The sequence below is a fragment of the Hesperophylax consimilis genome, chromosome 16 (assembly GCF_061612785.1).
Source record: "Hesperophylax consimilis isolate HC1 chromosome 16, BYU_Hcon_1.0, whole genome shotgun sequence".
Lineage (NCBI taxonomy): Eukaryota > Metazoa > Arthropoda > Insecta > Trichoptera > Limnephilidae > Hesperophylax > Hesperophylax consimilis.
In genome coordinates this window covers 6,776,359-6,799,432 of record NC_142851.1, presented here as the reverse complement: position 1 = coordinate 6,799,432, position 23,074 = coordinate 6,776,359, and the positions used below count along the sequence as shown (strand labels likewise).

At 34.8% G+C, this 23,074-nt stretch overlaps 1 protein-coding gene across 1 annotated transcript in view; it reads right to left on the bottom strand.

Moving 5' to 3' along the window:
• The window catches only part of LOC149416603 (serine/threonine-protein phosphatase 2A 56 kDa regulatory subunit gamma isoform-like), a 169,664-nt gene that overhangs the window by 4,506 nt on the left and 142,084 nt on the right, over nt 1-23,074 (bottom strand). The window contains exons 4-9 of the mRNA XM_089640832.1: nt 14,766-14,965; nt 11,223-11,426; nt 10,371-10,501; nt 9,193-9,310; nt 6,365-6,477; nt 3,272-3,434 (exon numbers count right to left, since the gene is read on the bottom strand). Coding sequence (XP_089496958.1) covers nt 3,272-3,434; nt 6,365-6,477; nt 9,193-9,310; nt 10,371-10,501; nt 11,223-11,426; nt 14,766-14,965 — 929 coding nt within the window. The remainder of the gene's footprint in view (nt 1-3,271; nt 3,435-6,364; nt 6,478-9,192; nt 9,311-10,370; nt 10,502-11,222; nt 11,427-14,765; nt 14,966-23,074) is intronic.

Sequence of the window (23,074 nt, the reverse complement as noted above, 5' to 3'; positions counted from 1 at the left end):
AAGAATTGTTTTGGAGTTAACACATGACTTACTGAATAAAGGGTATAGGATTTACTTAGATAATTTCTATACGTCAATTCATTTGGCTAAACTCTTGTGTCAAAACACTACAGACGTTGTTGGAACAATGAGGATAAACAGAGTTGGAATCCCCAGTTTTCACTGGTATTTCTAAAAACAAAAAGATTACAGAAAAATGAACAAATAGTAAGATTCAAAGACAAACTGATGGTTTTAAAATGGAAGGATAAATAAGACGTATTGATGCTCAGTTCTATTCATAATGACGAAAAGACAATGATTGAAAAGAGAGGAAGAAGGCGAGAAAAACCTGGATTAACCTGTCCTGGATTATAACAAGGGCGGCGTAGATTTGGGAGATGGAGCTATGGTGGCCTACACGGCTGCCCGTAATAGACTGAAAAAATTTAATAAAAAAAAAATTCTACGGCTAATTGATATGTGCTACTTCAATGCACATGTTATATAAAAAAAAAAATAAAGGTCATTTGGATCGATTACACTTTTTATTAGAGTGTGTAGAGAAATTGGTAGATAACAACATTGGAAAAACCCACCCAAAGACATCAACAAGCAGCTCTACACCTAAACCAGCACGCTTAGTTGAAAGGCATTTTCCAGAACAAATGAAAACCGATACAGGAAAAACTAAATCCAGAAAATGCCGAGTTTGCTAAAAAAAGGTATTAGGAAAGAATCTACATACTGGCGTCCGGATTGTAAGGTACCACTATGTATCAACAATTGTTTTAAAATATATCACACGGAAAATGAGTTTTGAATTTTTATGTATTTTAATTTTTCAATATTTCTATTTTTATTTGTGTGCTTTGGTTTATTGTTCTGTAATTGTTACCTCTTTTTTATTTTTTATTGTGGATCAAAATATTTAAAAAAAACATATTTTTTGTAAACTTTATAATTGTTTGAAAAATTTCTAATTTTTTTTCGATGTTTACATTTTTTTGTTGGTATTCTTTTCTTTTCTATTTCATTGTAATTTTGTATTTTCCTTTGCGCTTTATGTATAAATAAACGAAAAAAATTATTTCATAGTCTTTTCATTTATTTTAAGCATAAATAAAAAAAATTATAATATGAAATTATGTCCACCGGGCGTGACATACTGGCACGCCCTAGTGAAAGAGTTCGCGCCCATTATATGTTGCGTAAATTAAAACAGAATTCCCCGGTTAAAAGGTTAAATATCTTAATGAAGTTTTTCAGAGAGCAAATTTATTCTCATTTATTGTGAAGGTACATATAAATAGCAAATTATATAATAGGGAGTACATCATATTCTATAAAAACTAAAAACAATTGAGAATATTTAAAATGTGTACTAACTAACCATCACGCCGTTTCTCCGCAGGGGTAGGCAAAGAGGACGGACCGCCAAAAACTCGGTCTTGGCACAAACTCCTTGCCTCATTTATATTAATACATCATCTCATACATACTCTTATATTACTGTCAAACTTGTTGTGAAATCAGATATGAGCGCATCAGCAGAATGCTGCCTGCTCATTACATAATAATAATTATTATTATTATTCTGACTCTTGACATGGCCCGACTCAAGTATCTGATTCACTTGGTCTTGCCATGTCTTCCTCGGGCGTCCTCGACTTCGGCTACCAGTTAAAATGCTCCAATTAAAATGTGTACAAGTGCTATTATGTCTTGTAAGGTCGATATTAGTGCCCTTCGTACCCCACAAGGGAGGAATGGGAAACGGTTCCAGGCCCTACCCACAAACAGGAACTAATCTTGTTCACAGATGGGTCTAGATGGAGGAGGGAACAGGGGCCGGGGTCTGTTTACAGGGTTCCAAGAGGGAACTTAGTATACCTCTAGGAACACATTGCACTGTATTTCAAGCTGAGATAGAGGCCATCTTAGCTTGCGCACAGGAGAACATACACATCGGATACAGGAATAAGAACATAGGCATATGCTCTGATAGCCAGGCAGCCCTAATGGCACTGGAAAGTAACCGATATGACTCCAGACTGGTGATGGAATGCAAAAGCATTCTTGAAGAACTCAATGAAATAATCCTGATCTGAGTACCAGGACATAAAGGAATTGAGAGCAATGAGCGGGCTGATGGACTAGCAAGGAAAGGGGCGAAAGCACCACTTGCGGGATCCGAGCCGGCCATAGGGGTAGCAGCTTGCCACACCAAAATACATATTGAAAGGTGGGTCAAATCCCGGCACTGGGAGGAATGGGAAAGGGCACCCGGAATGAGGCAATCCAAAGTACTCATAAACGGACCGGACCCAAGGCGAACCAGACAACTATTCAATATGGACAGAAACTCAATGAGGAAACTGGTAGGACTACTAACGGGACACTGCTATTTCAGGAGAAACATGCAGATGTTGGGAATGAAAAACACCAACAGATGCAGGAAATGTGAAGAGGATGAAGAGACTCCAATTCACTTTTGTTGCCAATGTCCCATTCTGTTGGGAACAAGGCTCAGAGGAGGACACATTGTAGAATCAGAAGACATAGCCACATATCCAATGACAACCCTGGTGAACTTCATTAAAGGGACTGGATTGTTGTTAAAGGATTGAGGTAAAATGGGAGATAGCAAAATGGGCCTATGGCCTAAGTGCTCACGTGAACTACATGTAAACCGTCTCCGCTCTATAAAAAAAAAAAGTGCCCTAGGCAGGCGCAATTGGAGCAGTCCGACTCGCCAAGGCGTCAAGGGGTCAAGGAGCTGATAATACCTAACACTTAATAGGGTGATGTCCTTGAGGTTTTACTAGCGCCAGGCGCCCTTAATCTCAGGGCTGGCCCTGGTTTGAAGGAACCAAATGCTCCAGTTACACGTTGTGTATTATTATGTAATAATTGTTTTTCTTTAATCTATCTACTAAGTATGATATTAATAGGCATGAACAATTTTAAGTGATATTATTTAACAATTTTTCAGACTCCCCTTGTTGGCGCAACTAAGCATCTTCCACTAACACATGTTCCTGCATTTCCTCACCCTGCACTCCCTTATCCAATAACCTGTCAGTGTCTGATAGTTTGGATTACCTACCTGAATGACAATTGCAACATTTTATCGATACCTGACACTCTATTAAGACAACTTGTGTGGTGTACAAGTTAAGTGACCCTCAGTGTAGTTGTGTCAATTTGAAAGATTAAGAAAACAACACACACAATGTGCAACCACACCCCTCTTACCCAAAACAATTAATTAATTAGAAGTGTAATGTACCTGGAAGTGTGGACTGGACACGCACTTGGCCAGCTGCTTGAAGAGCGGGTCCATGACCTTCTGGAACTCGGCCGGCTCGATGACGTCCAGCAGCTCCTCCATCTCATTCAAGAACATAACCTCCTTGGGCGAGTGCGTCTTGGGCCAGAACTTCAGCAGGCACCTACAATTCGAGTCACGGGGTTATTAAATAAATCATCATATCGATAGCAACATCACAATGCAATAAAAAAGGTATTTTCAGATGTAAATAATAATAATAAAAAAAAATATTTATATATTTATAAATTTAATTTAATAACAGAATTATTAAATTAATTTATTTTATTTTTTTATTACTTTATTTATTTTCATTTCTTTACACATATTATACATATTAATAGATAGTATATAATAACACAATATATAATACCAAATAGTATACACAAGAAATGAAAACTCACTAAGGCACTGCCTGAGTGTGGGTAATATAAAATGATTACTATATTTCAAGTACCTAAAGTATAATATACATTAGTAGAAAGGTTTTTTTTTGTTTATAGTTATTATAAAAAGTAAAGAGAAAACATTATGTACAATAGTTTATAAAGTTTCAGCAAGTGAGTTGTAGAAAGGATCAATAAATTTATAGTAAAAGCGTTTCAATATCTGCCTCATTTAGCCATAATTTTACCTCTTTAATATATTCTATCTTTTTATTTATCATTTGAGTTTGTAGTGGTAGAAGGTTAAATGTACGAGGACCAATGAAACTGCTATGTGTCTGCATTACATAATTTAGTATTGGTTTGGGGGGGGTAAAATATATTATTTGTTCTTTTGCTCATTCTGTTTTCATTTATTTTGAAATTATTTTTGTTTTTAAATAAATATTTCATAGTTTGTAATATAAATAATTTACGAATGTTAAATAATTTAGATTCCTTGTATAATAGGTCGGTCGAGAATGTTTTATTTTTGTTATACACGGTGTCCGGAAACTCGTAGTACAAGCGGGAAACTGGAGAATCTACACCACATGGGGAACCCAAAAAAACATAAAGTTTTTTGATTTGAGCATTTTCAAAAAAAAAAAAAAAAAACCAAAAAAAAATATTTTTCGGCTATTTTAGGGTTAAAGTTTTTTCTGGTGTTTAGGGTTGAATAAAAGATGTTTTAACCCTGCAGAGCAGAAATATTTTATGATTACACCGGGTTAAATGAAGGGTGATTTCAAAATAATGCTTCAAATCCGAGTTTCTTCATTTGTTTTACTTTCAAATAGTTTTAATTAGTTGGGTACTTTGATTTTCAGTAATAATTTATAAGAATTTGATTAAAAAAAAAAAAAAAAAATCAACTTCAAACTCGATTTACTCGATAACGAAAGCTCAAATAAAAAAATATATACTACAAAATCGACTCCAAATGTGATGTAGATTCACCAGTTTCCCGCTTGTACTACGAGTTTCCGGACACCCTGTATATGACTTTAATTATGTGTTTTTGAATTATTTGTAGAGGCTTAATAAATGTATCAGGTGCACCACCCCATCCTATTATGCCATAAGTGATTGCAGATTCCACCAGAGAGAAGTAGATCATTTTCAATTTTTCAGCGTTTAAAATTTCCTTGAGTCTATAAAATATGTAGGTAAGATATCTTAGTTTAGAAGTGGTTTGATTAATATGTGATTTCCAATTAAGATTAATATCTATTGATACTGCTAAATATTTTATATTTTTGACATTAGCGAGTTCGTTGCACAGGAAGCACAATTCTTGATTGCAAGTTGTATTATGGATTCTAATTTTAAGGTTGTCTTTTGGTTTGTTTTTCATGTTTTTATAAAAAGGTAAGTAAAATGTTTTGCTGTAGTTTAAGACAAGTTTGTTGTATTTTAACCATTTTGAAACAAGTGAAATACATACAGTTGCTTTCGAAAAAGTTTCTGTCCAATTATTACCATCCACTATTATTGCCATGTCATCGGCGTAAGAAACAATTTTACCAGGGATTTCAAAATTACATAAATCATTAATATAAATTAAGAATAAAATCGGGCCAAGAACAGTTCCCTGCGGAACTCCGTTTTTCGATCCGAAATTCAATAACCAACTCGTACACACCACTGTTTGATAAAAATTATCAACATGTTTCAAAACCAATATCAGGATACAATGTATACTATTTTCTATTTATTTATTAAAGCTGTTTTTTGGGCTTCGTAGGGGAAAAGCAAAGTTCGCTAAAGTGAAGCAAAGGTTTGCATTGCAGTGGGCCTTTTCTACAAAGGATCTCAATGTTTGTTTTTAAACAAACTGCCCGGCGTAGCGATGCTAAAAATGAGTGAGGGGGGTAAATTATAACACATTTGTTTAAATCAACAAAATATTCTTTGTTCAAACTTTTGTTTACCCGATTTGGGATTGGTTTGCAAGTTTTTTATGCAGCCAGCAAATTTGGGCACCATTATTTATTATTATTTATTTATTATTTATTATTACACGCCCTAATGGGCTTTTACACACTACAAAGTTTAATAGTAGAGTATCATAGTTATTATAAATTCTACAAAATTAAAACAATAAAGGAAACATAAAACAACGAAAAAAGAAAAAATATTAAATGCTACAACAAAAACATATAATATAATAAGATACATTAGTAAAAATGATAAGAAGTCTCACATAAATTATTCACATAATTAAATTCAGATATTCAAAATAAAAATAAAAATATATGTATTGCGGAAATTATAGATGTCTATTTGTGTCTCGATATATAAAAGAATTGAAATAAACAATATTTATATTGATTATTTTTAAGATGAAATATATCTCCCAGATCAGAGTATTTATTTCCGAGACTGTTAAGTCTTGGAATCGGGGAATTTTGATAAGACAGTAAAAAAAAAGACTAGTAATTCGTAAGCTGATTTTATTTTCCTGGACTAAATAGTGATATGCGAGTTGCCCGCATACTGTCCGATTCATTTATTGACAAATCACAGAAAGGGAGATGATCACGCCGCCTCCCAACTTGGTTTGTTTCCATTTCCTGAATAACAATGTTTCTGCACTACATGCGTCTTTTAGAGAAATAGTATTTACCTTATGACGGGCTGGGTTAAAGAAGGATCTTTCTCTAAGAACTGTACAACACAATAGGCCAGTTGGGGATGGAATACTGATAATGATTTCACTTTGTGGAGTGGTAATAAAACCTGGAAACAGAATAATAACAATATTCAATTATTAAGGTTTGTGTCAACAAAATACATGATATTTTTGATTATAAATATCATCAAAAAAGACAATCATTGATGAATCAAATAGCCAAATGGAACTTAAAAATTAGTATCAATTTTCAAATATACAATCGATTCCGCCTAACTGGTAGACCGTTTTATCAAATAAACACTCAATTCCGCTTAAGTGGTACACCGGGATATTTGGGCCAAAACCAAATATGCAGTCGATTCCGCCTAATTGGTACACCGGATTATCGGGATAGCCGGATATTTATCCAAAACCAAATATACAGTCGATTATGCCTAATTGGTATACCGGTTTATCAGGACAGCAGCATATTTGGGCCAAAACCAAATATACAGTCAATTCCGCCTAATTGGTACACCGGTTTATCGGGACAGTGTGATATTTGGGCCAAAACCAAATATACAGTCGATTACGCCTAATTGGTACATCGGTTTATCGGGACAGCCTGATATTTGGGCCAAAACCAAAGGAACATAAAGCAACTAAAGAAACTAAAATACAGTAAACCTTGATAATCTGAACTAATGAAAAACAACATCTGTTCGGAGTCGCAAATCGTTTGGAATATAGTATGTTAGATAGAAAAATTAAATGAAAAAGCAATTTGCTTAGGAAAACTATATTTAATGAACTTCTAAATCACAAAACACATTTACTTAGCCATTAACTGATTTATTTTAGTCTGGCGGGTTATATTTATTTACCAAGAAAAAGCTTTATCCTTCAATTTACACACATTTTTGCACTATGGTTAAAGTTTTAATTTTGGCATTAGATTCACATTTATAATCTAAAACATCACGCCCCGCATGTGCAGCAGAGTAGTGTGGACACGGAGTAAGAGCTCTTACGTAACTACAGAAAAACATAGCATCAGCGGCCTCAGTATGAGGAGAAAGGGGTTGCTTGGCAGTTTGGATTACAGTTTGGATTAGCCTGGATACGGATTATCGAGGCTCAATTATCTGGGACACCATTCCGTTTAATAGGGACATATTCCAATCTGAAGGCGAAGCAAACAAATTTTAAGTAAGAAGAATGAACATGCGCCGCGCTACAGGAGTTCCGAACTCATTCGGTAGACTTTGCGCCACGCAAGCTGTTCACCGTCCGCTGACATTCATTAACGTAAAGTTGTTTGTAGTACACTGACGCAAGTGTAAGAATTTATTTATTTGGTTACATGTAATTGTTTGTTCATGATTTTATTTTTATTTGTACCTATCCTTGATGGTTTTACTTTTTCATATTCATAATATGTACCCGTAGTTAGTAAATAAAATATTTTCCTGTAATTAAACATATTTTATAAAGTTTAAAAACACATTTGAGAGAATCGTATAAATGCAATATGACACACAGTACACATAATATAAAAACCTCAATAAAATATGTATTTAATTATTGAAGACAATATTAGTGATTCTTGAAAGAAAATTTGAAACAGTAAAATCAGAAAAAGATACTTGAAGCCAGGACCCTCGCCTTGCCGTTTATTTGAAATATGAATTTATTTATATAAGGAATATATTCCCTCCACACAGCATCCCAAAATGACATAGGCCATGAGGGAAATTATTTTCCTCTAGACCTCCTGTGTGGAGTTAATGTAAAAAATAAAGGTTATTTGAATCGTCTATTTTTCAAAAGAGAAACATTCCCATATTAATAATTATTTTTGTATAAAACGATAAAAAAGTGAGGTGACAATAATGTTTTTAATACATTTGACAATTAAAATATCTATTTTTTTTCACTATCAGTTATTTCAGTTCAGTTGTTATAGGAAAAAACGTAAGGTGAGCCATTTTTAAAACTTTTTTATGTTTGCAGTCAAAATTTTAATATTTCAAAAATAATATATTTACTTCGAATAATACAATTTTTAAGTGTATTTCATCACTTTTCAAAAACAGTTTTTAGTTTTTGAATACATTCAGAAATGTTCAATTTATTTGGATTTTATTGCAACGTGGAAATGCACACAAATTCCCTCGCCATTTGACAGCATCATTAAGAAACGTAAGAGACAATATGGCATAGGCCTGAAGGGTTAACCCTTAGAAGACAGTCAATATTTTGTAAATATGTCAAAGCCAAATATAATATTGAAAATTATATTTGAAATAATTGACAGGCATCTACAATGTAAACGTTTTATTTAAGAATTTTCATTGACAATATTGAGATGCGTTCAAAACTTTTATAACCTAGCTTTATACAACGCACAGTGCACCTGAAGGTAGTCATGATTTCACTGAACTGCTATTGTAGTTGGTCGTATCCTAAGGGGTAAACAAGGACAAAGATTCCCGAGTTATGAATAACCTGACTATATTTGAGAACCATCACAGTAAACAAAAATGTTGCTTGTGTCGTGATGATGGAGGACTTAAGCGACCGAGGAATTGAGCTCACGACGCCTGAGCGGGAACCCGAAGCATTGCCAACTCAGCAACTGACCACATATTAATGGATTGATTCCAGGCAATTCAATTCCCACAGAGATTACAGATTTCATTCCTCTTCAAAATCAGTCATAGTTTTATGAAATTTATGTTTTTTTTTTTTTTTTTTTAAACTTGTCATCTTCTTTTAATTAAAAATAAAGAGAAATGGAGATCTTTTTTGAAATGGCTTGATATAAACTTCAAACTTACCCGAAGTAAAAATAATTTGTGTTCTTCTTTTAAGGGCAGCGCAAATCCATTGATAATTGATCCTAAAATTTCTAATAACTCTGCTATTCCATTGTGGTGCTCCGTCTCATATATAAATCTGAAATAAAGAGACAAAAATATATTTAAATAATAATAAACAATTAATTTTTTTAATAAACCTACTGGAATATGAAACCCATTTTAATTAATCTGGTGATCAACCCAACAAATGCGCGTTTACAAGGTTAAAATGAACTTTTATTGTATAAAGTTTTGAAGTATTATTTACCCTAATAAAAGTTTAAGACAGCCTCTAAATATTATAAAAAAGTTATTTCATGTGTAATCGGATTACACATCTGCCCTGATGATGGACACTGCTATGCTGTTCGAAACGTTGGCTAAAGAAGGAGGAAGCGCAACACTGCATAACACCCCAAAAACAAATCACTATAATACTTTTGGCCGTGAAAATCTCAAATCAATGAATAACAGTGTTTTTCAATGAAAATAAATCACTTTGTATACACCATTAACAAATATTAAGTGATTTATTTTCATTAATTTTCACTGACTTGGTATTATTATTATTCTAAATGATTTAGTTGATAGTCCGGTATTGCTAGAATTGATAAGCTTTCGAATTCCACAACGTAATACTAGAAGTCAGGATTTATTTCAGTGCAGAAATTCTGGGACTAACTACCATATGTATTCCTCTTTGCCCAGAATACTAATGGAGGGAAACAATTATACTAAGGCAGTGGACATCTTCAATTTATCTTTAAACAAATATAAATTGTTGTTAATGAAGCAATTCAGTTATGTACAATAAATAATGTATATTTCTTAATATTCACATGTAAAAGCCCCGAAAAAGGGCGTTAATAAATAAATAAATAAAATTAAAATTACGCCATAGAATGAATTTGCAATTATTGAAGAAACAATGTTTTTATTTACAAATAAGAATTAATTTCAAACGACAGTACAGAGTTCCCTGTTTTGATTTGAGACAATTGAAACGTAGATATTAAATTGATATTTGAGGTGTAATCATGCAATGATGCAATTCAGATATTATCCTTTCATATTTACCATCTGATCAGTTAAATCTATATTTCAAAAAGAAACCTTATAATTTTTTAATTAATTTTTAAAAAGTTTGTAATATTTACCTGTAAAATACATTATTTATTTGTTTACGAATATAAGCTCTAAGGCCCAGGAACTTTCCATATATCCGGTGAAGCGTCGTTTTTAGGAAATCTCTTTCTCTGGGATCTTCCGAGTCAAACAGTTCTAAAAGCTGAAATTAAAAAAAGAAAATATTACTTTTGTTATTAATCAATTTATCTGACAAATGGTCTAGAAAACATGACAGTCGATTGTCGATTTCAATTTTATCAAAAGCTAAAACTGACGAGAATCGCCGTTTTAAATCATTTACCGCGTTCACAGACTGACATAATATGCAACCGTTTTGGACGCGAAAAATAGAATATTTGGCTTGGCCCAGCCATGGACGTGGTCGGCACTGAACCAGTGAACAGGTATAGTAAAATGTCAGGTGGGAAAGATGTTCTTACTGTACCGGTACTTCAATGGAAGGTGCTCCTAGGGTCGGGCGTAAATTTCAGTAATGGTGTAAGGATGACATTTGTTACATGAGAATGGGTCGCTTCTGCAATTTGTTCTTGGGAGCTCGGCATGATTTGCCGGCCTCTGTGTTTCCTCCCTCCTACATGTTTTTTCCATGTTCACTCCTTTCTATACTCAAAAAGACCGTCCATATCCAGCATCCCCAAATATGACATAAGCACTGAGAGAAATTATTTCCCACAGGGTTTATTGAGCAGAATTGATATTAAAAAAAATTAGATCATCAGCTAGAGTACAAACTTCTGATCCCCTTCAAGCGCCGATTCTCAGCCCATTTCAGCTTTTGATCATATAGTGATCAGCATAAAGTTTAGCTTAGTCTCACAAGATTCCAAGTACCAATTTTAAATTTTAAAAAAAATCCTTACCGAGAGCACAAACTTCTGATCGATGTACTTCTTGGCCTGGTTGCACTGGAAGTCGGGGCACTCGACGAGGCGCAGAAACAGCTCGTAGACCAGCTGCAGGTGCGGCCAGGCTGCCTCCAGCGTGGGCTCGTCCTCCTCGGGGTCAAACTCCGCCCCATTGGGGTTCGACGACGGCGGCAGGGTGCGGAACAGGTTCACGGCAAACTGTAACACGTAAAACACATATGTTAAACAATAGTCTTACTACTCTTACACTTCACCGTTTTTGGGATGCATTTTTTTTAATATTAGTATAACGGAAGCGGTTTACATAAATCCAGTGAGCACTCGTGGCCCATTGTGATATCTCCCATTTTACATCTTTTCTTTGACAGTAACCCGGTCCCTTTAATAAAGTTCACTTGGGTTGCCACTGGATATTTGACAATATAATAATTACATAGCATTTATATGGCGCAGTTTTGTGTCATTTCACCTCAACACAATGTATCGGGATATCATATACATAGGCATAGGCTTGTTATGTCCCGCCATAACAAGCTACCAGGGAAAAAGATTATTCCCATCAGGGCGGGACATTGGCCTATACATATGGGAATATATTTTGACGGATGATAACCTTCATGGCTCTGAATGGCCCGGGTTGGGTAAAGAAAATAAAAAATATATGCATACTTTTTACTTATTTAAATATATAGTATTTAAATTAAATAGTACGTAATACAAGGTGTCCGGGGGGATAAAGTGCGCTAACTTCGGGGATTCTACATGATTTTTGAAGTAAAAAATATTTAACTTTTTCTTCGAAATTCCAATTTTTTAAGGTAGTTTTTAGGTTAAAAAGTTGAATTGTTTGTATGGGAAAATAAATAAAAAAGCTAAAATATTTTTGTATGGGAAAATAAACATTGGAATTTCTAAAAAGTTATTTTTCTTTTTTATTTATACCTTCATGTAGAATCACCTCCCAATATAGCGCATTTAACCCCCGGACACCCTGTATATAGCAATGAAGAAAAACAAAAAAAGCGTGTCTATTGTCTATGTGCCAAAAGAAAGGTAAATTTGATTTGGCTTTCTGAAGGCCTAGGAGTAGAAACGCCTAATATAAATTGACAACATCAGTTTTTTTTCATTCCACTTCTGAGAATTGGGGATCTTCAGTTATATGGAGTGTATTGGCATATTGTGTGCTGTGAAGATATTCTCAACACAGTCCTTGATAGAGACCACAAGTACAACCAGAATTTTATCCATAAAATGGCTCCTGATATATATATATATGTATATTTTTTTTTTAAAGAAAGACAAACATTCTTGGGTTACGAATAATCTGAAAATATTTGAAAATCTCCTATCACCACCACAGTAAGCGGAAAATGTTGCATGTATTGTGATGGAGGACTTAGCCAGCCAAAGAATTGAACACACTACGCTTCATTATTATTTTTTGGTATACTAATGTTTTTAAGACAAGATTTTTTATGCATAGCACAAAGGGTAACAATTATTTTACAAGCAATAATTGTTCGCCTGAAACACTCATCCACATTTAAAAATCTCCAAAGATTTTCCAGGAGATTTCCAGGAGATTCCAGGAGATTTTTCAATATGGATGAGTGTTTCAGGCGAACAATTATTGCTTGTAAAATAATTGTTACACTACGCTTCGGTGGGACCCAAACGCGATGCCAACTCAGCCACCGACCAGTCAAAATGGAAAAAATATCTCTTGATATGTTTAGATACAACTTCTCAATCTTCCCCTACAATCACTTTCATCAGTTTCGTGGTGCATGGCGGGTCGGATTGGGAGAGACCGATTGAGGTAGACCCTTTGACCTCTCTGGAAGGACTCTCTCGACCCAATGCCTTGCACCAGTGGGATGTTACTCCTGGATACACTGACACCCATATTCCTACCCACCCATAATACCTTTTTCCTTCCCAAAACTTCATCTCCTTCCTTTCCTTAAAAATAACCTCCATACAGTATCTCCAAAGATGTATGGTGTTAATGTAAAAACAAAAAAATCATCTAAGATGTAATTTTTGCAACAATTTATAAATATGATAACATTAACAATAAAAACATCATGTCTTGAATGACAAGCTGTCATTATTAGATACAGTGATGTCATTTCATACAACAAAGACTCATTCGTCACAACAAGTTGACTAATTTCACTTCAGCCAATGAAAATCAAGGATTATTACATGATGAAGGTAGCATTATAATTATAATAGATGAGCAAAATAACAATACATAGGGGGTATTTCACTATGTCGGGCTAAATATCTGACTAGCTATCCGTTGGCTGGCTTTAAAGATCAGAATAACTTCGTTATTCAACGGCGACCGTTTCACCATTGTTGCCGAGCTTCCGGATAGATAACACTCGAAATAGTCTGGCAACATCGCAAAATGTTTGCAGTTACTCCATCTACTGCCACGGCTGTCATGCGTCACAGTCCGCACACCGAAAAGTGTGCATTTTTTTGGTTATGTTATGTTGATTATCAGGTCATTTTAGATAGATTCGTGTCGAATCAATACATTGTTTCTTATTTTGAACACAATCAAATAATTCAGGATGGATCATACAAGCATTCAAATTCATTCAACAAAATTCGACTCACTTTTCCGCTGTCAAACTCGGAATGTTTTGACGCCATCTTTGATTCGAGGAATAGCGCCTAACGTGAGGTTCGAGCACTGATTAGTCAAATCGAACTTTAACCCGAGCGTTAGCGTTATTCAGATATAGTGAAAACGAAAAAATTACTAATCCGCGGATTAGTGCTTAGTCAGAACATAATCAGAGATAGTGAAATACCCCCTTAACCTCTCAGGCTAATTTGTTCGCTTTAGGAAACAGCTCGTATGGTTGCACAGAAAACTGTTGTGTCTCATACTGTCATGATGAGAAATATGATCTAAACAGTATTAGAAAGAGAAAACACCACGCTTTATATTCAAATTAAGAAACTAACCACAGATGAATTAAAATATACACCTCCATGAAACCAAAGGTTCCGACTACAATTTGAGAAATTATTAAACTATTTGAATAATTTATTCATTATTTTTATATGAATCGACAAAACAGTGAGGTGAGGTTTATAATATTTGTCTAATAAAATGCATGTTTTTTTTTTCATAATTTTGTTTCAGTGTTTAGAAGAAAAAAGTAAAATAATCCAAATTAAAAAAAATGTATGTTATTCAAAATTAATATTTCAAAAATTATATGTTTATTACACCTTTCAAAAAAGTTTTTAGTTTTCGGCAATTCCATTCACATTAACAATTTCTGTAAACATTCCATTTATTTGGATTTTATTGCAAAGCGGAAACACACACAAATTCTCCGACTTTCTGTCAGAAGCAAGAAATATATGATCAGTATGCTAGGGGCCTAAGGCGAGAACACATTCACTGCCGGGAGCTTTTGTTTCCATTGGAATTACATATGATTTGTCGGCCCATGGCAGTGATTGGCTCTGAGCCGTTTAATAATGTTAATTTTTTAATAAATTTACCATATTGACAGCCTCCGGGTAGATGGCCTCGGTGAGCACCCCCCGTTGCATGGTGACGAGTTCCACCATTTCCATGAGCGCGCCCCGCTTCACCTCCTTCCACTTCAGGTCCGACAGCGGCTCCGACGCAAAGTCAAACAGCACGCAGCACTGCCGCAGTTTCTGGATGAAGAGCTCCTCACGGTCATTCGGCGACGCATCTGGAAATAAAAGAAAATGGGATGTTTATATACATGCAACGATAAGTCTAGATAAGGGGTGTCAATTCAAAACAAAACTCCCCATCTAATACTATTGTCTTTCTTCAAAAGCATAATGTCTTTAACCTCTAGTGTGACAAGAAATCCACCGTGGATTTCTTACGTTTGTACCTGTCATGTGCCGGTGAATTCACCGTGAATTTGCTAGAAGCACTTGCTTCGATTTTATGGTATTTTGCACCTTAAAAAATTTTCCTAGCATATTAAAACACATTTTATTCGATTGGCAAGGAAATATTATTATTAATTTTAATTAAGTTTGTCATTTTGTCACTTGCAATTGCAAATATGTTTATTTTATCTGTGAAAAGGCGGGTTGCAAAATTCAATGTCAAATACTGTCATAGTACTGTATTTATTTACTGGAAAACCTCATATGACTTATTTTTATCGTGATGAATGCTTATTTGGCTGGAAAATATAATAGAACTCGAGCACATTTTTGTATATCTTCAATACATTATATTTTTTTGCAACATTAGGGAGAAAAAAAACATTTTTCTTTTTTTATGTAAATACCACACCAGAGTCTCAACTACTACCAACTGTCTGGAGCCAGTGAGACTATGGCATCCCCAATTGGGGTATGTTGTGAGATTGAAAGAAGTTGTTGTGAGGAGATGGGGAAGAGGAAGGTGAGAAGTACCTGGTTACTGATATCTAGCCACCAAACACGGCCAAAACCTTTCAAACAACGTTTCAATTGTGAATGGTGGTCTTACACCAGGGCAATACTGAGAGTATCTTCTACTCTGAAATGTGCCGCAAGTATACAACATATTATTAAATCTGAATATAAAGAAGCTATCCTGAGGAAACTGTTTAGTAACCAGGTCTGAATAGCCAGGTACTTCCCCACCTTCCTCTACCCTGTCTGCTTCCCAATTGGGGATGCCCTAGTATCACTGGCTCCAGATGGTTGGGAGCAGTTGGGACTCTTGTGCAGTATTCACATTAAAAATATACATTTACGTATATAATTTATTATCAAAAAAATATTTATATATTGATGAGAATAATAATTAAGAATTAGGTGCATAGTGCATAAGTACACAGACAGCGCCCTTGAGGTGATTTTGCACAAAAACGGCGCTATACAAGTCATCCAATTATTATTATTATTAGAAGATCTCTCGAATTCTCAGTAAAAGGTCGTAAGTAAACATTGACATATTCCGAGAGAAGTTTACATTCCTACTACATGTGAAGTGTGATGTGACATAATGCAATATGGCACCCTTAGTAAAACAAATTCAAGACACACCTAGTATGTTCGTAAATATCTGTAAAGCCGTGTGAATAAGACCTTAGCAAACAAACCAGGGTTTGTCACATGAATATGTGTGAATATTCAAACATTATTTATTAACGCTTTAATTACATGACAGCATAAAGGCAGGCTAATAATATGAAAAAAATAGTAGTAAATACAAGTTATATGTATTATGTATTAAGGGTGCCTAGTGAATTCGTCACACGTCCGCTAGAACAGGAGTATTTTCTTCGTAAAAGAATACCTACGATTCGTTCTCAAGTTCAACAGCTCGGCTGTGGAACGAACTGCCGGCCTCTGTGTTTCCTCCCTCCTACAACATGGGACTCTTCAAGACCCATGTTCACTCCTTCCTCTCCACAAAAAGACCCTCCACACAGCATCCCCAAACATGACATAGGCCCTTAGGGAAATTATTTTCTTCAGGGCCTCCTGTGTGGAGTTAATATAAAAAAATACCTCTCAGTCAGAAGGCCAGAGTATTTCCGCTTTGCATTAAAATCCAAATAAATGGAATATGTCTGAACGTATCCGAAAACTAAAAACTGTTCTTGATAGGTGATGAAAAACGCCTTGAAATCGTATTAATTTAAATAAACATATAATTTTTTAAATCTCATTTATTTTTTATGCAAACATAAAAAAAGTTTTAAAAATGGCTCACCTTACATTTTTTCTATTAAGATTACTGATAACGAAACAAATAGAAACACCCACACGTTTTATTACACTAATGTCACCTCAGTTTTTGTGGTTTCGTGTAAAAATAATTAATAAAAATAATCACAAAGTTACACCTTTTTTTTTTCAAATTGCGGCTGGAAATCTTTGGTTTCATAGAGGTGAACATTTTAAGTATTCTGTGTTAGTCTTCTATATTTGAATATAAAGCGTGGTGTTTTCTCTTTCTAACGCCGTTTAGATCATATTTCTAACCATAAAATCTATGAGACCATATAAGCTGTTAGCCTGAGTGGTTAAGTACGTTATGCCACAAAATGTTTTTTTTATTTCGATTGGTAGTTATTTTCCAAATGGAAATGCCTTAACGAGGTCGACCACCCTAATGGCCGACCTCTGCTTGACCCGGCGGAAAGGTCACTGCGGTGTACGGGGCAACGTTAGTCAGTAGTCCAAGACATTATAATATCTACCCCCCTGGCACGGATTTAAGGGTGGGATTTATACCCTGAGGGGTAATCAGAAACAATGATGACTCTAATAAATGAAATTCAAAAGGTTCGAATCACAAACTAAATTCATTCTTAGAAAAACATCGCGTTTCGGGATAATAACATCTATAACGAAATTTCAGGGGAAAGTCGTGATAAACTAAGGTAGGGTAGGTGTAGTGCAAACTCCGTCACGTTTAATATACTATCATACAGACAATCAGCGCCATTCTGATTATTTTTTTCACATTTGGATGGTCCTTGTTAAATGCTGATTCTAGACCCACCTCAGCTTTTGATTAATCTGTGATCGTAAAGCATAACAGTTAAACAAGTAACATCACTAAGTAACTTGCCATCACGCCGTTTCTCCGCAGGAGTAGGCAGAGAAGACGGATATGTCACTCTTTTTCTCACTCACATTCATCGTCTCATACATACTCTTCTATTATTCTGACTCTTGGCCTTAATCTGACATGGCCATCGTTCACTCGCTCTACACGCACAAACCATCTGAGCGTCCCTTTCTAAATCCTATAAATCCATACAAAATTTTCATTATATATTTACAAGTACATATTGCATCGGTATTTATACATATCCTATACGTTTTGCGGTGACAGGATAACTCATCAAAATGACAATTTAACACACCTTTAAAAAGTGATATAAAGTCATGAAAAGTATTGAAACAAAAACAAGGTTAAATAGGTTGCGTAGGTTAGGTTTATAGGTTAGTTTTTTTTTAGGAACCACGTTTTGCTTGTGTACGAACATATCGTGTATGAATACACAAAAGTTTGTATAATGTATAGAAACGAAGTGGAAAATGCGTCGACAAATTCAAACCCAAATAAATATTTGTTCTGTCAATATTGGCCGTCGATTATTCACATTGTTTCACCGAAAGGGGGCCTCTTTCATCCATATTTGATTAAACCAATCGATGGTCAAATTATTGTGCGTAGTTTAATTCTAAGGCCAAGTGCTAAAAGTGCCAAGTCAATAAGAAATAGGACTTAACAATGTCAAAATTAACGGGTTCGACATTCACCACGAGCTACCAAATTCTTGGAAAGGTCTCGTCAAATCAAAGATTCAATCGAAGATCAATAATTATGAAACTTTACTACCCTAACAGAAATATATTTTTCTAGCGATTTCCATGTTGTAATTTCTAATTTATAGTTACTAAATACGTACAGTCTTACTTAAAATCGTGGTGTAAATGTTACGCGGCGCGTAAGGTCAGAAAAGTGAAAACTTGCTCGAGGACGGCTTTACCAACGAATAAGAATCTAATTTAGTAAGACGGTTTATAATTAGGTAAGCGTTCGGTTAAAACTACTAAAATATGCAACGAAACAATATTAAACAAAATTTTAAAATTTCTGAAAAATCAAACCTACCTACGGTGAGTGAATCGAAAAACTGTAATATTATAATATTACAGAAAATTACTTGAATTTTCATTTCCAAAATTGGAACTGATGTGTCATGAAGAATTCAGATAAGCGATAAAGTACCTACGAATAACACAATATTTTTTTACCTGAAAATTATTTTAGTTCTTTATTTGAAATGTGTATTTCTTTGCTTGAATTTCTTAGGGTTGATCTGAGAGCAAATTCAGATTTACGTGATTTTTCAAGGATCTGCACTTTTTACCGAACGTGCAATTATTATCACTCCTAAAATTATAATATCTCGCGATGTTCACGGGTCTACGCTAGTATGTAACAAACTATTCTAAGATTCTATAGAACCAGTATTTAATTATGTAATGAAGGCTTTAATCCATTTTTAAATGTGGTATTTATTTATTTTATATTATAGAAACAAACCGTACATTGGATACAGTGATGAAACAATTTACAGATATTAAATATTTCAAGGTAGACCTATGATATGATATGTTTCCTTGTAATGTCCCATACGTGGTATGTATACAGGGTTACGTGTGTATTTATTTATTTTATATTATAGAAACAAACCGTACATTGGATACAGTGATGAAACAATTTACAGATATTAAATATTTCAAGGTAGACCTATGATATGATATGTTTCCTTGTAATGTCCCATACGTGGTATGTATACAGGGTTACGTGTGGGTTATATGTGAGTGTGTTTTTACACGTTTACGCATTGAACAGTTTATATAATTGACATGATCCTCCTTTTAAATTTGGGCTTAATGGTTTTGGAAAAATCAGGATCAAACTGGCGTGGAACAGTACCGGAGAACTAACTACAGGGTTTTCCAATAAGAGGTGTTATTTTGATATTCAATCGTATAATATCAATGGTTTCGTTGCTTGTGTGGCACGTAGCGCCGTCTTGTTGAAAGTAAACGTTGTCCAGATCAATACCATCAAATTCCGGCCATAAAAAATCATTAATCATCTAGTGCAATCCATCCACCGTAACTGTTGCTCCAGCCTCATTTTCGAAAAAGTAAGGTCCAATGACTCCGCCGGACCATAAACCGCACCAAACAGTCACACGTCGAGGATAGAGAGGCTTTTCAACAATAACTCTTGAGTTTTCCGAGCCCCAGATGCGAAAATTTTGCTTGTTGACGAAGCCACCGACGTGGAAATGGGCCTCATCACTCAAGATGATTTGCATTTGATTCACTCAAGTGAATTTTAATAATTTCAATGCGTTGTTGAAGCGTGTATCGTTCCATTTTTATTAATGGCGTAGTTTCTACTTGTCAAATGTCAAAAAATGACAGCTTCAAAAGTAACATCTACCGAAATAGCGGGCTATTCAAAATAACACCTTTTATTGGAAAACCCTGTACAATACCCGCGAACTGGGGACAAATAGAAAAATAAAAATAATTGGACATAGGCCAAATCCCGCCCAGGGAGTAGCATCGTCATGATTGCAGAAAACAATTATTTGTGCTGTCAGACTGGTTTAGTATTTAGTGTTCAGTGTCCAGTGACTATGTCCATCGCATTAAAGAAGAATCGGTTATCCGACAGTAAACCATCTTTGCTCACGTGTGCACGTGCGACTTCACACACAACGCTGTGGAATATCCTTGACACCGGTCCGTAAACAGAACTGGGAATAGCTCTATTGATGTTTTAATCGATACGGGGACTATAAAATACATCGAGCTTCATTGATGGCCGGACACTGAGCACCTCCGATTCAATATTAACCCATCAGGTCTCTGGCACAACGAATGTTATATTTTTAATGATGCTGTCAGAAAGACGGAGAATTTGTGTTTATTTCCGCTTCTCAATAAAATCAAAATATATGAGATATATCTGAACGTATCCGAAAACTAAAAAACTGTTTTAAAGGTAATTTAACATTATTGCTATCTAACTTTTTGCCGTTTCATGTAAAAATAATTAATAAAAAATTTACAAGTTTCATAAATTTTTCTCAAATTGCAGTCAAACTTTTGGTTTCATTAAGACCTCGTAGTAAGCTTTCAAAGATGGTCTGAGAGGGAGATATGTAAATACGAATGAGTGAGCGCGCTAATATTAAAAAAAAAAGATAAAAAATTAAGCGAAAATTTTGAAAATATTTGATAAAACACGACTCGTTTGAAATAGAGCAAAAATCTCTCGACAAGTGCTTTAGTTTTGCATTTAAAGATACACTGTGATTTTTTTCATGACATAAAATATTAAATAACAGAACATAACGTGTTTTTAATAATTTTCGGAGCTTACTTTGCGTTTTTTTTTCTATCAAGGGAATTTCAAATAATTAACGTTCCGGCATAAAAAAAAATATAGATATTATCTTAAAAAATAACATATATTTTTTGGAACTTATAAATCGGTAGAAATTGGGTGTGCGTGGGCAGGTGCACATTTTAGTTGTACTGTGGTTAATTATTTTTGTGGTTATTTAGATTTGAATGTAAGGCGTGGTGTTTTCTCTTTCTAACACTGTTTAGATCATATTTGTAACCATGACAGTAAGGGAGACAACGATTTCTATGAGACCATATGAGCTGTTCCGAAAAGCGAACAAAATAGAATCTACGGGTAGTAGCGGTTTGTTCGTAAAACAGAACAAAGTAGCCCGAGGAGTTAAAGACTTCGCAATCAATATGGTTTCCACCAACAAGCTAGCCATAAACAATAAACCATTCGGTTATTTTTCAACCAGGGTTTTTGGTTTATCAGACTAGTGTAGAGATATTCTAAGCATTCTGTACTGTGTACATTATTATTTATGTTACGAACTCTTTACTGTTTTATATGGTGATACAGAAGTATAACGAGGTGTTACCAAGGTTGTAGACTGGTCGAGCCAATGTTAGGTATCCCTTGTACGAAGTATCTACCTACACGATGGTCAAAATAGTATCTTTGAAATATTTTGGAAATGCAATGTGAACCAAATGGCGACGTTTTGAAGATCAGAGAGTTACTCATTATTATTATTTATTTATTTACGGACAAATAGTCCATTAACAACATATTAATTACACGAATAAGTTTTATAAACAGAGATGACAGTGAAAGGAGAGCATATATAAATGAGGAGCGAAGACAATAACAATGACAATAATAATATAAAAGTAAGAATGGGAGATAATAATAAGTCAAAGCATGAAGATGGTTCAAAGGGCATTAGAAATTAGACATTGCGTATTGACTGTCGAAAGTCATTTAGGCATATACCACAAAATTCAATGCTTTGACTTGACAGTGAGTTGACAAGTCTCGACATTCTGGACAAAGGAGAATGGTATCCATAATTGGTAGAATGTTGATTGACGAACAGCAATTCATTATTTCGGAGTCTACGGGAAGGGATGTTGAATTGGATAAGTTGCAACAAAGCAGGTGAGTCTGTAATACCATTGATAATCTTGAATATGCAAATCAGATCAGTGTCCCTTCTACGTTTCTCCAAAGAAGAAATGTTTAAAGTTTGTTCAACTTCATCATATGAGTACTCTCCTCTTTCAAGACCCAACCTCCAAGCGATTCCTCGTAGGAAGCGATGTTGTACGGATTCTATGTGACAGATGTGGACAGCATAGAAAGGAGACCAAATAACACTAGCGTATTCAAGGTGAGGGCGAACTAACGAGCAGTAAAGAGTTTTAAGGGTACTTATATGTTTAAAGTCAGAGGTTATTCTATGAACGAAGCCAAGTAGTTTAAGTGATTTGTTAACAATGTTGTTAATGTGCTCACGGAAAGAAAGTTTGCAGTCTAGAGTGACCTCATGAAGTGTAAATGTCAGGCATTTCAAAAATAACACTTAGATTCGGACTACACTTAGGGCAGTATGAAAACTACATAAAAACAACAATTTCTCAAATTGGGAGGCTGGTTTGGTACCATTTATTGGACAGCCAACACCCCTGCCTGGGTGAGGTCTTTCTAGGTCTTGACGACGGATGCGTTTGCCCACCTACTGCGTGGTGGGCCGGATCGCAAGAGACTGGTTGAGGGAGATCTTTTAACCTCTCCAGCAAACTCTCTCGACCCACTTGCACCGCAGTGGAAATAATGGATTTATACGTGCGTCACTCCTAGACACACTGACCCCCATATTCCTACCAACCCATCACACCTTTTTTCCGTCCCAGAATTTCCTTTCCTT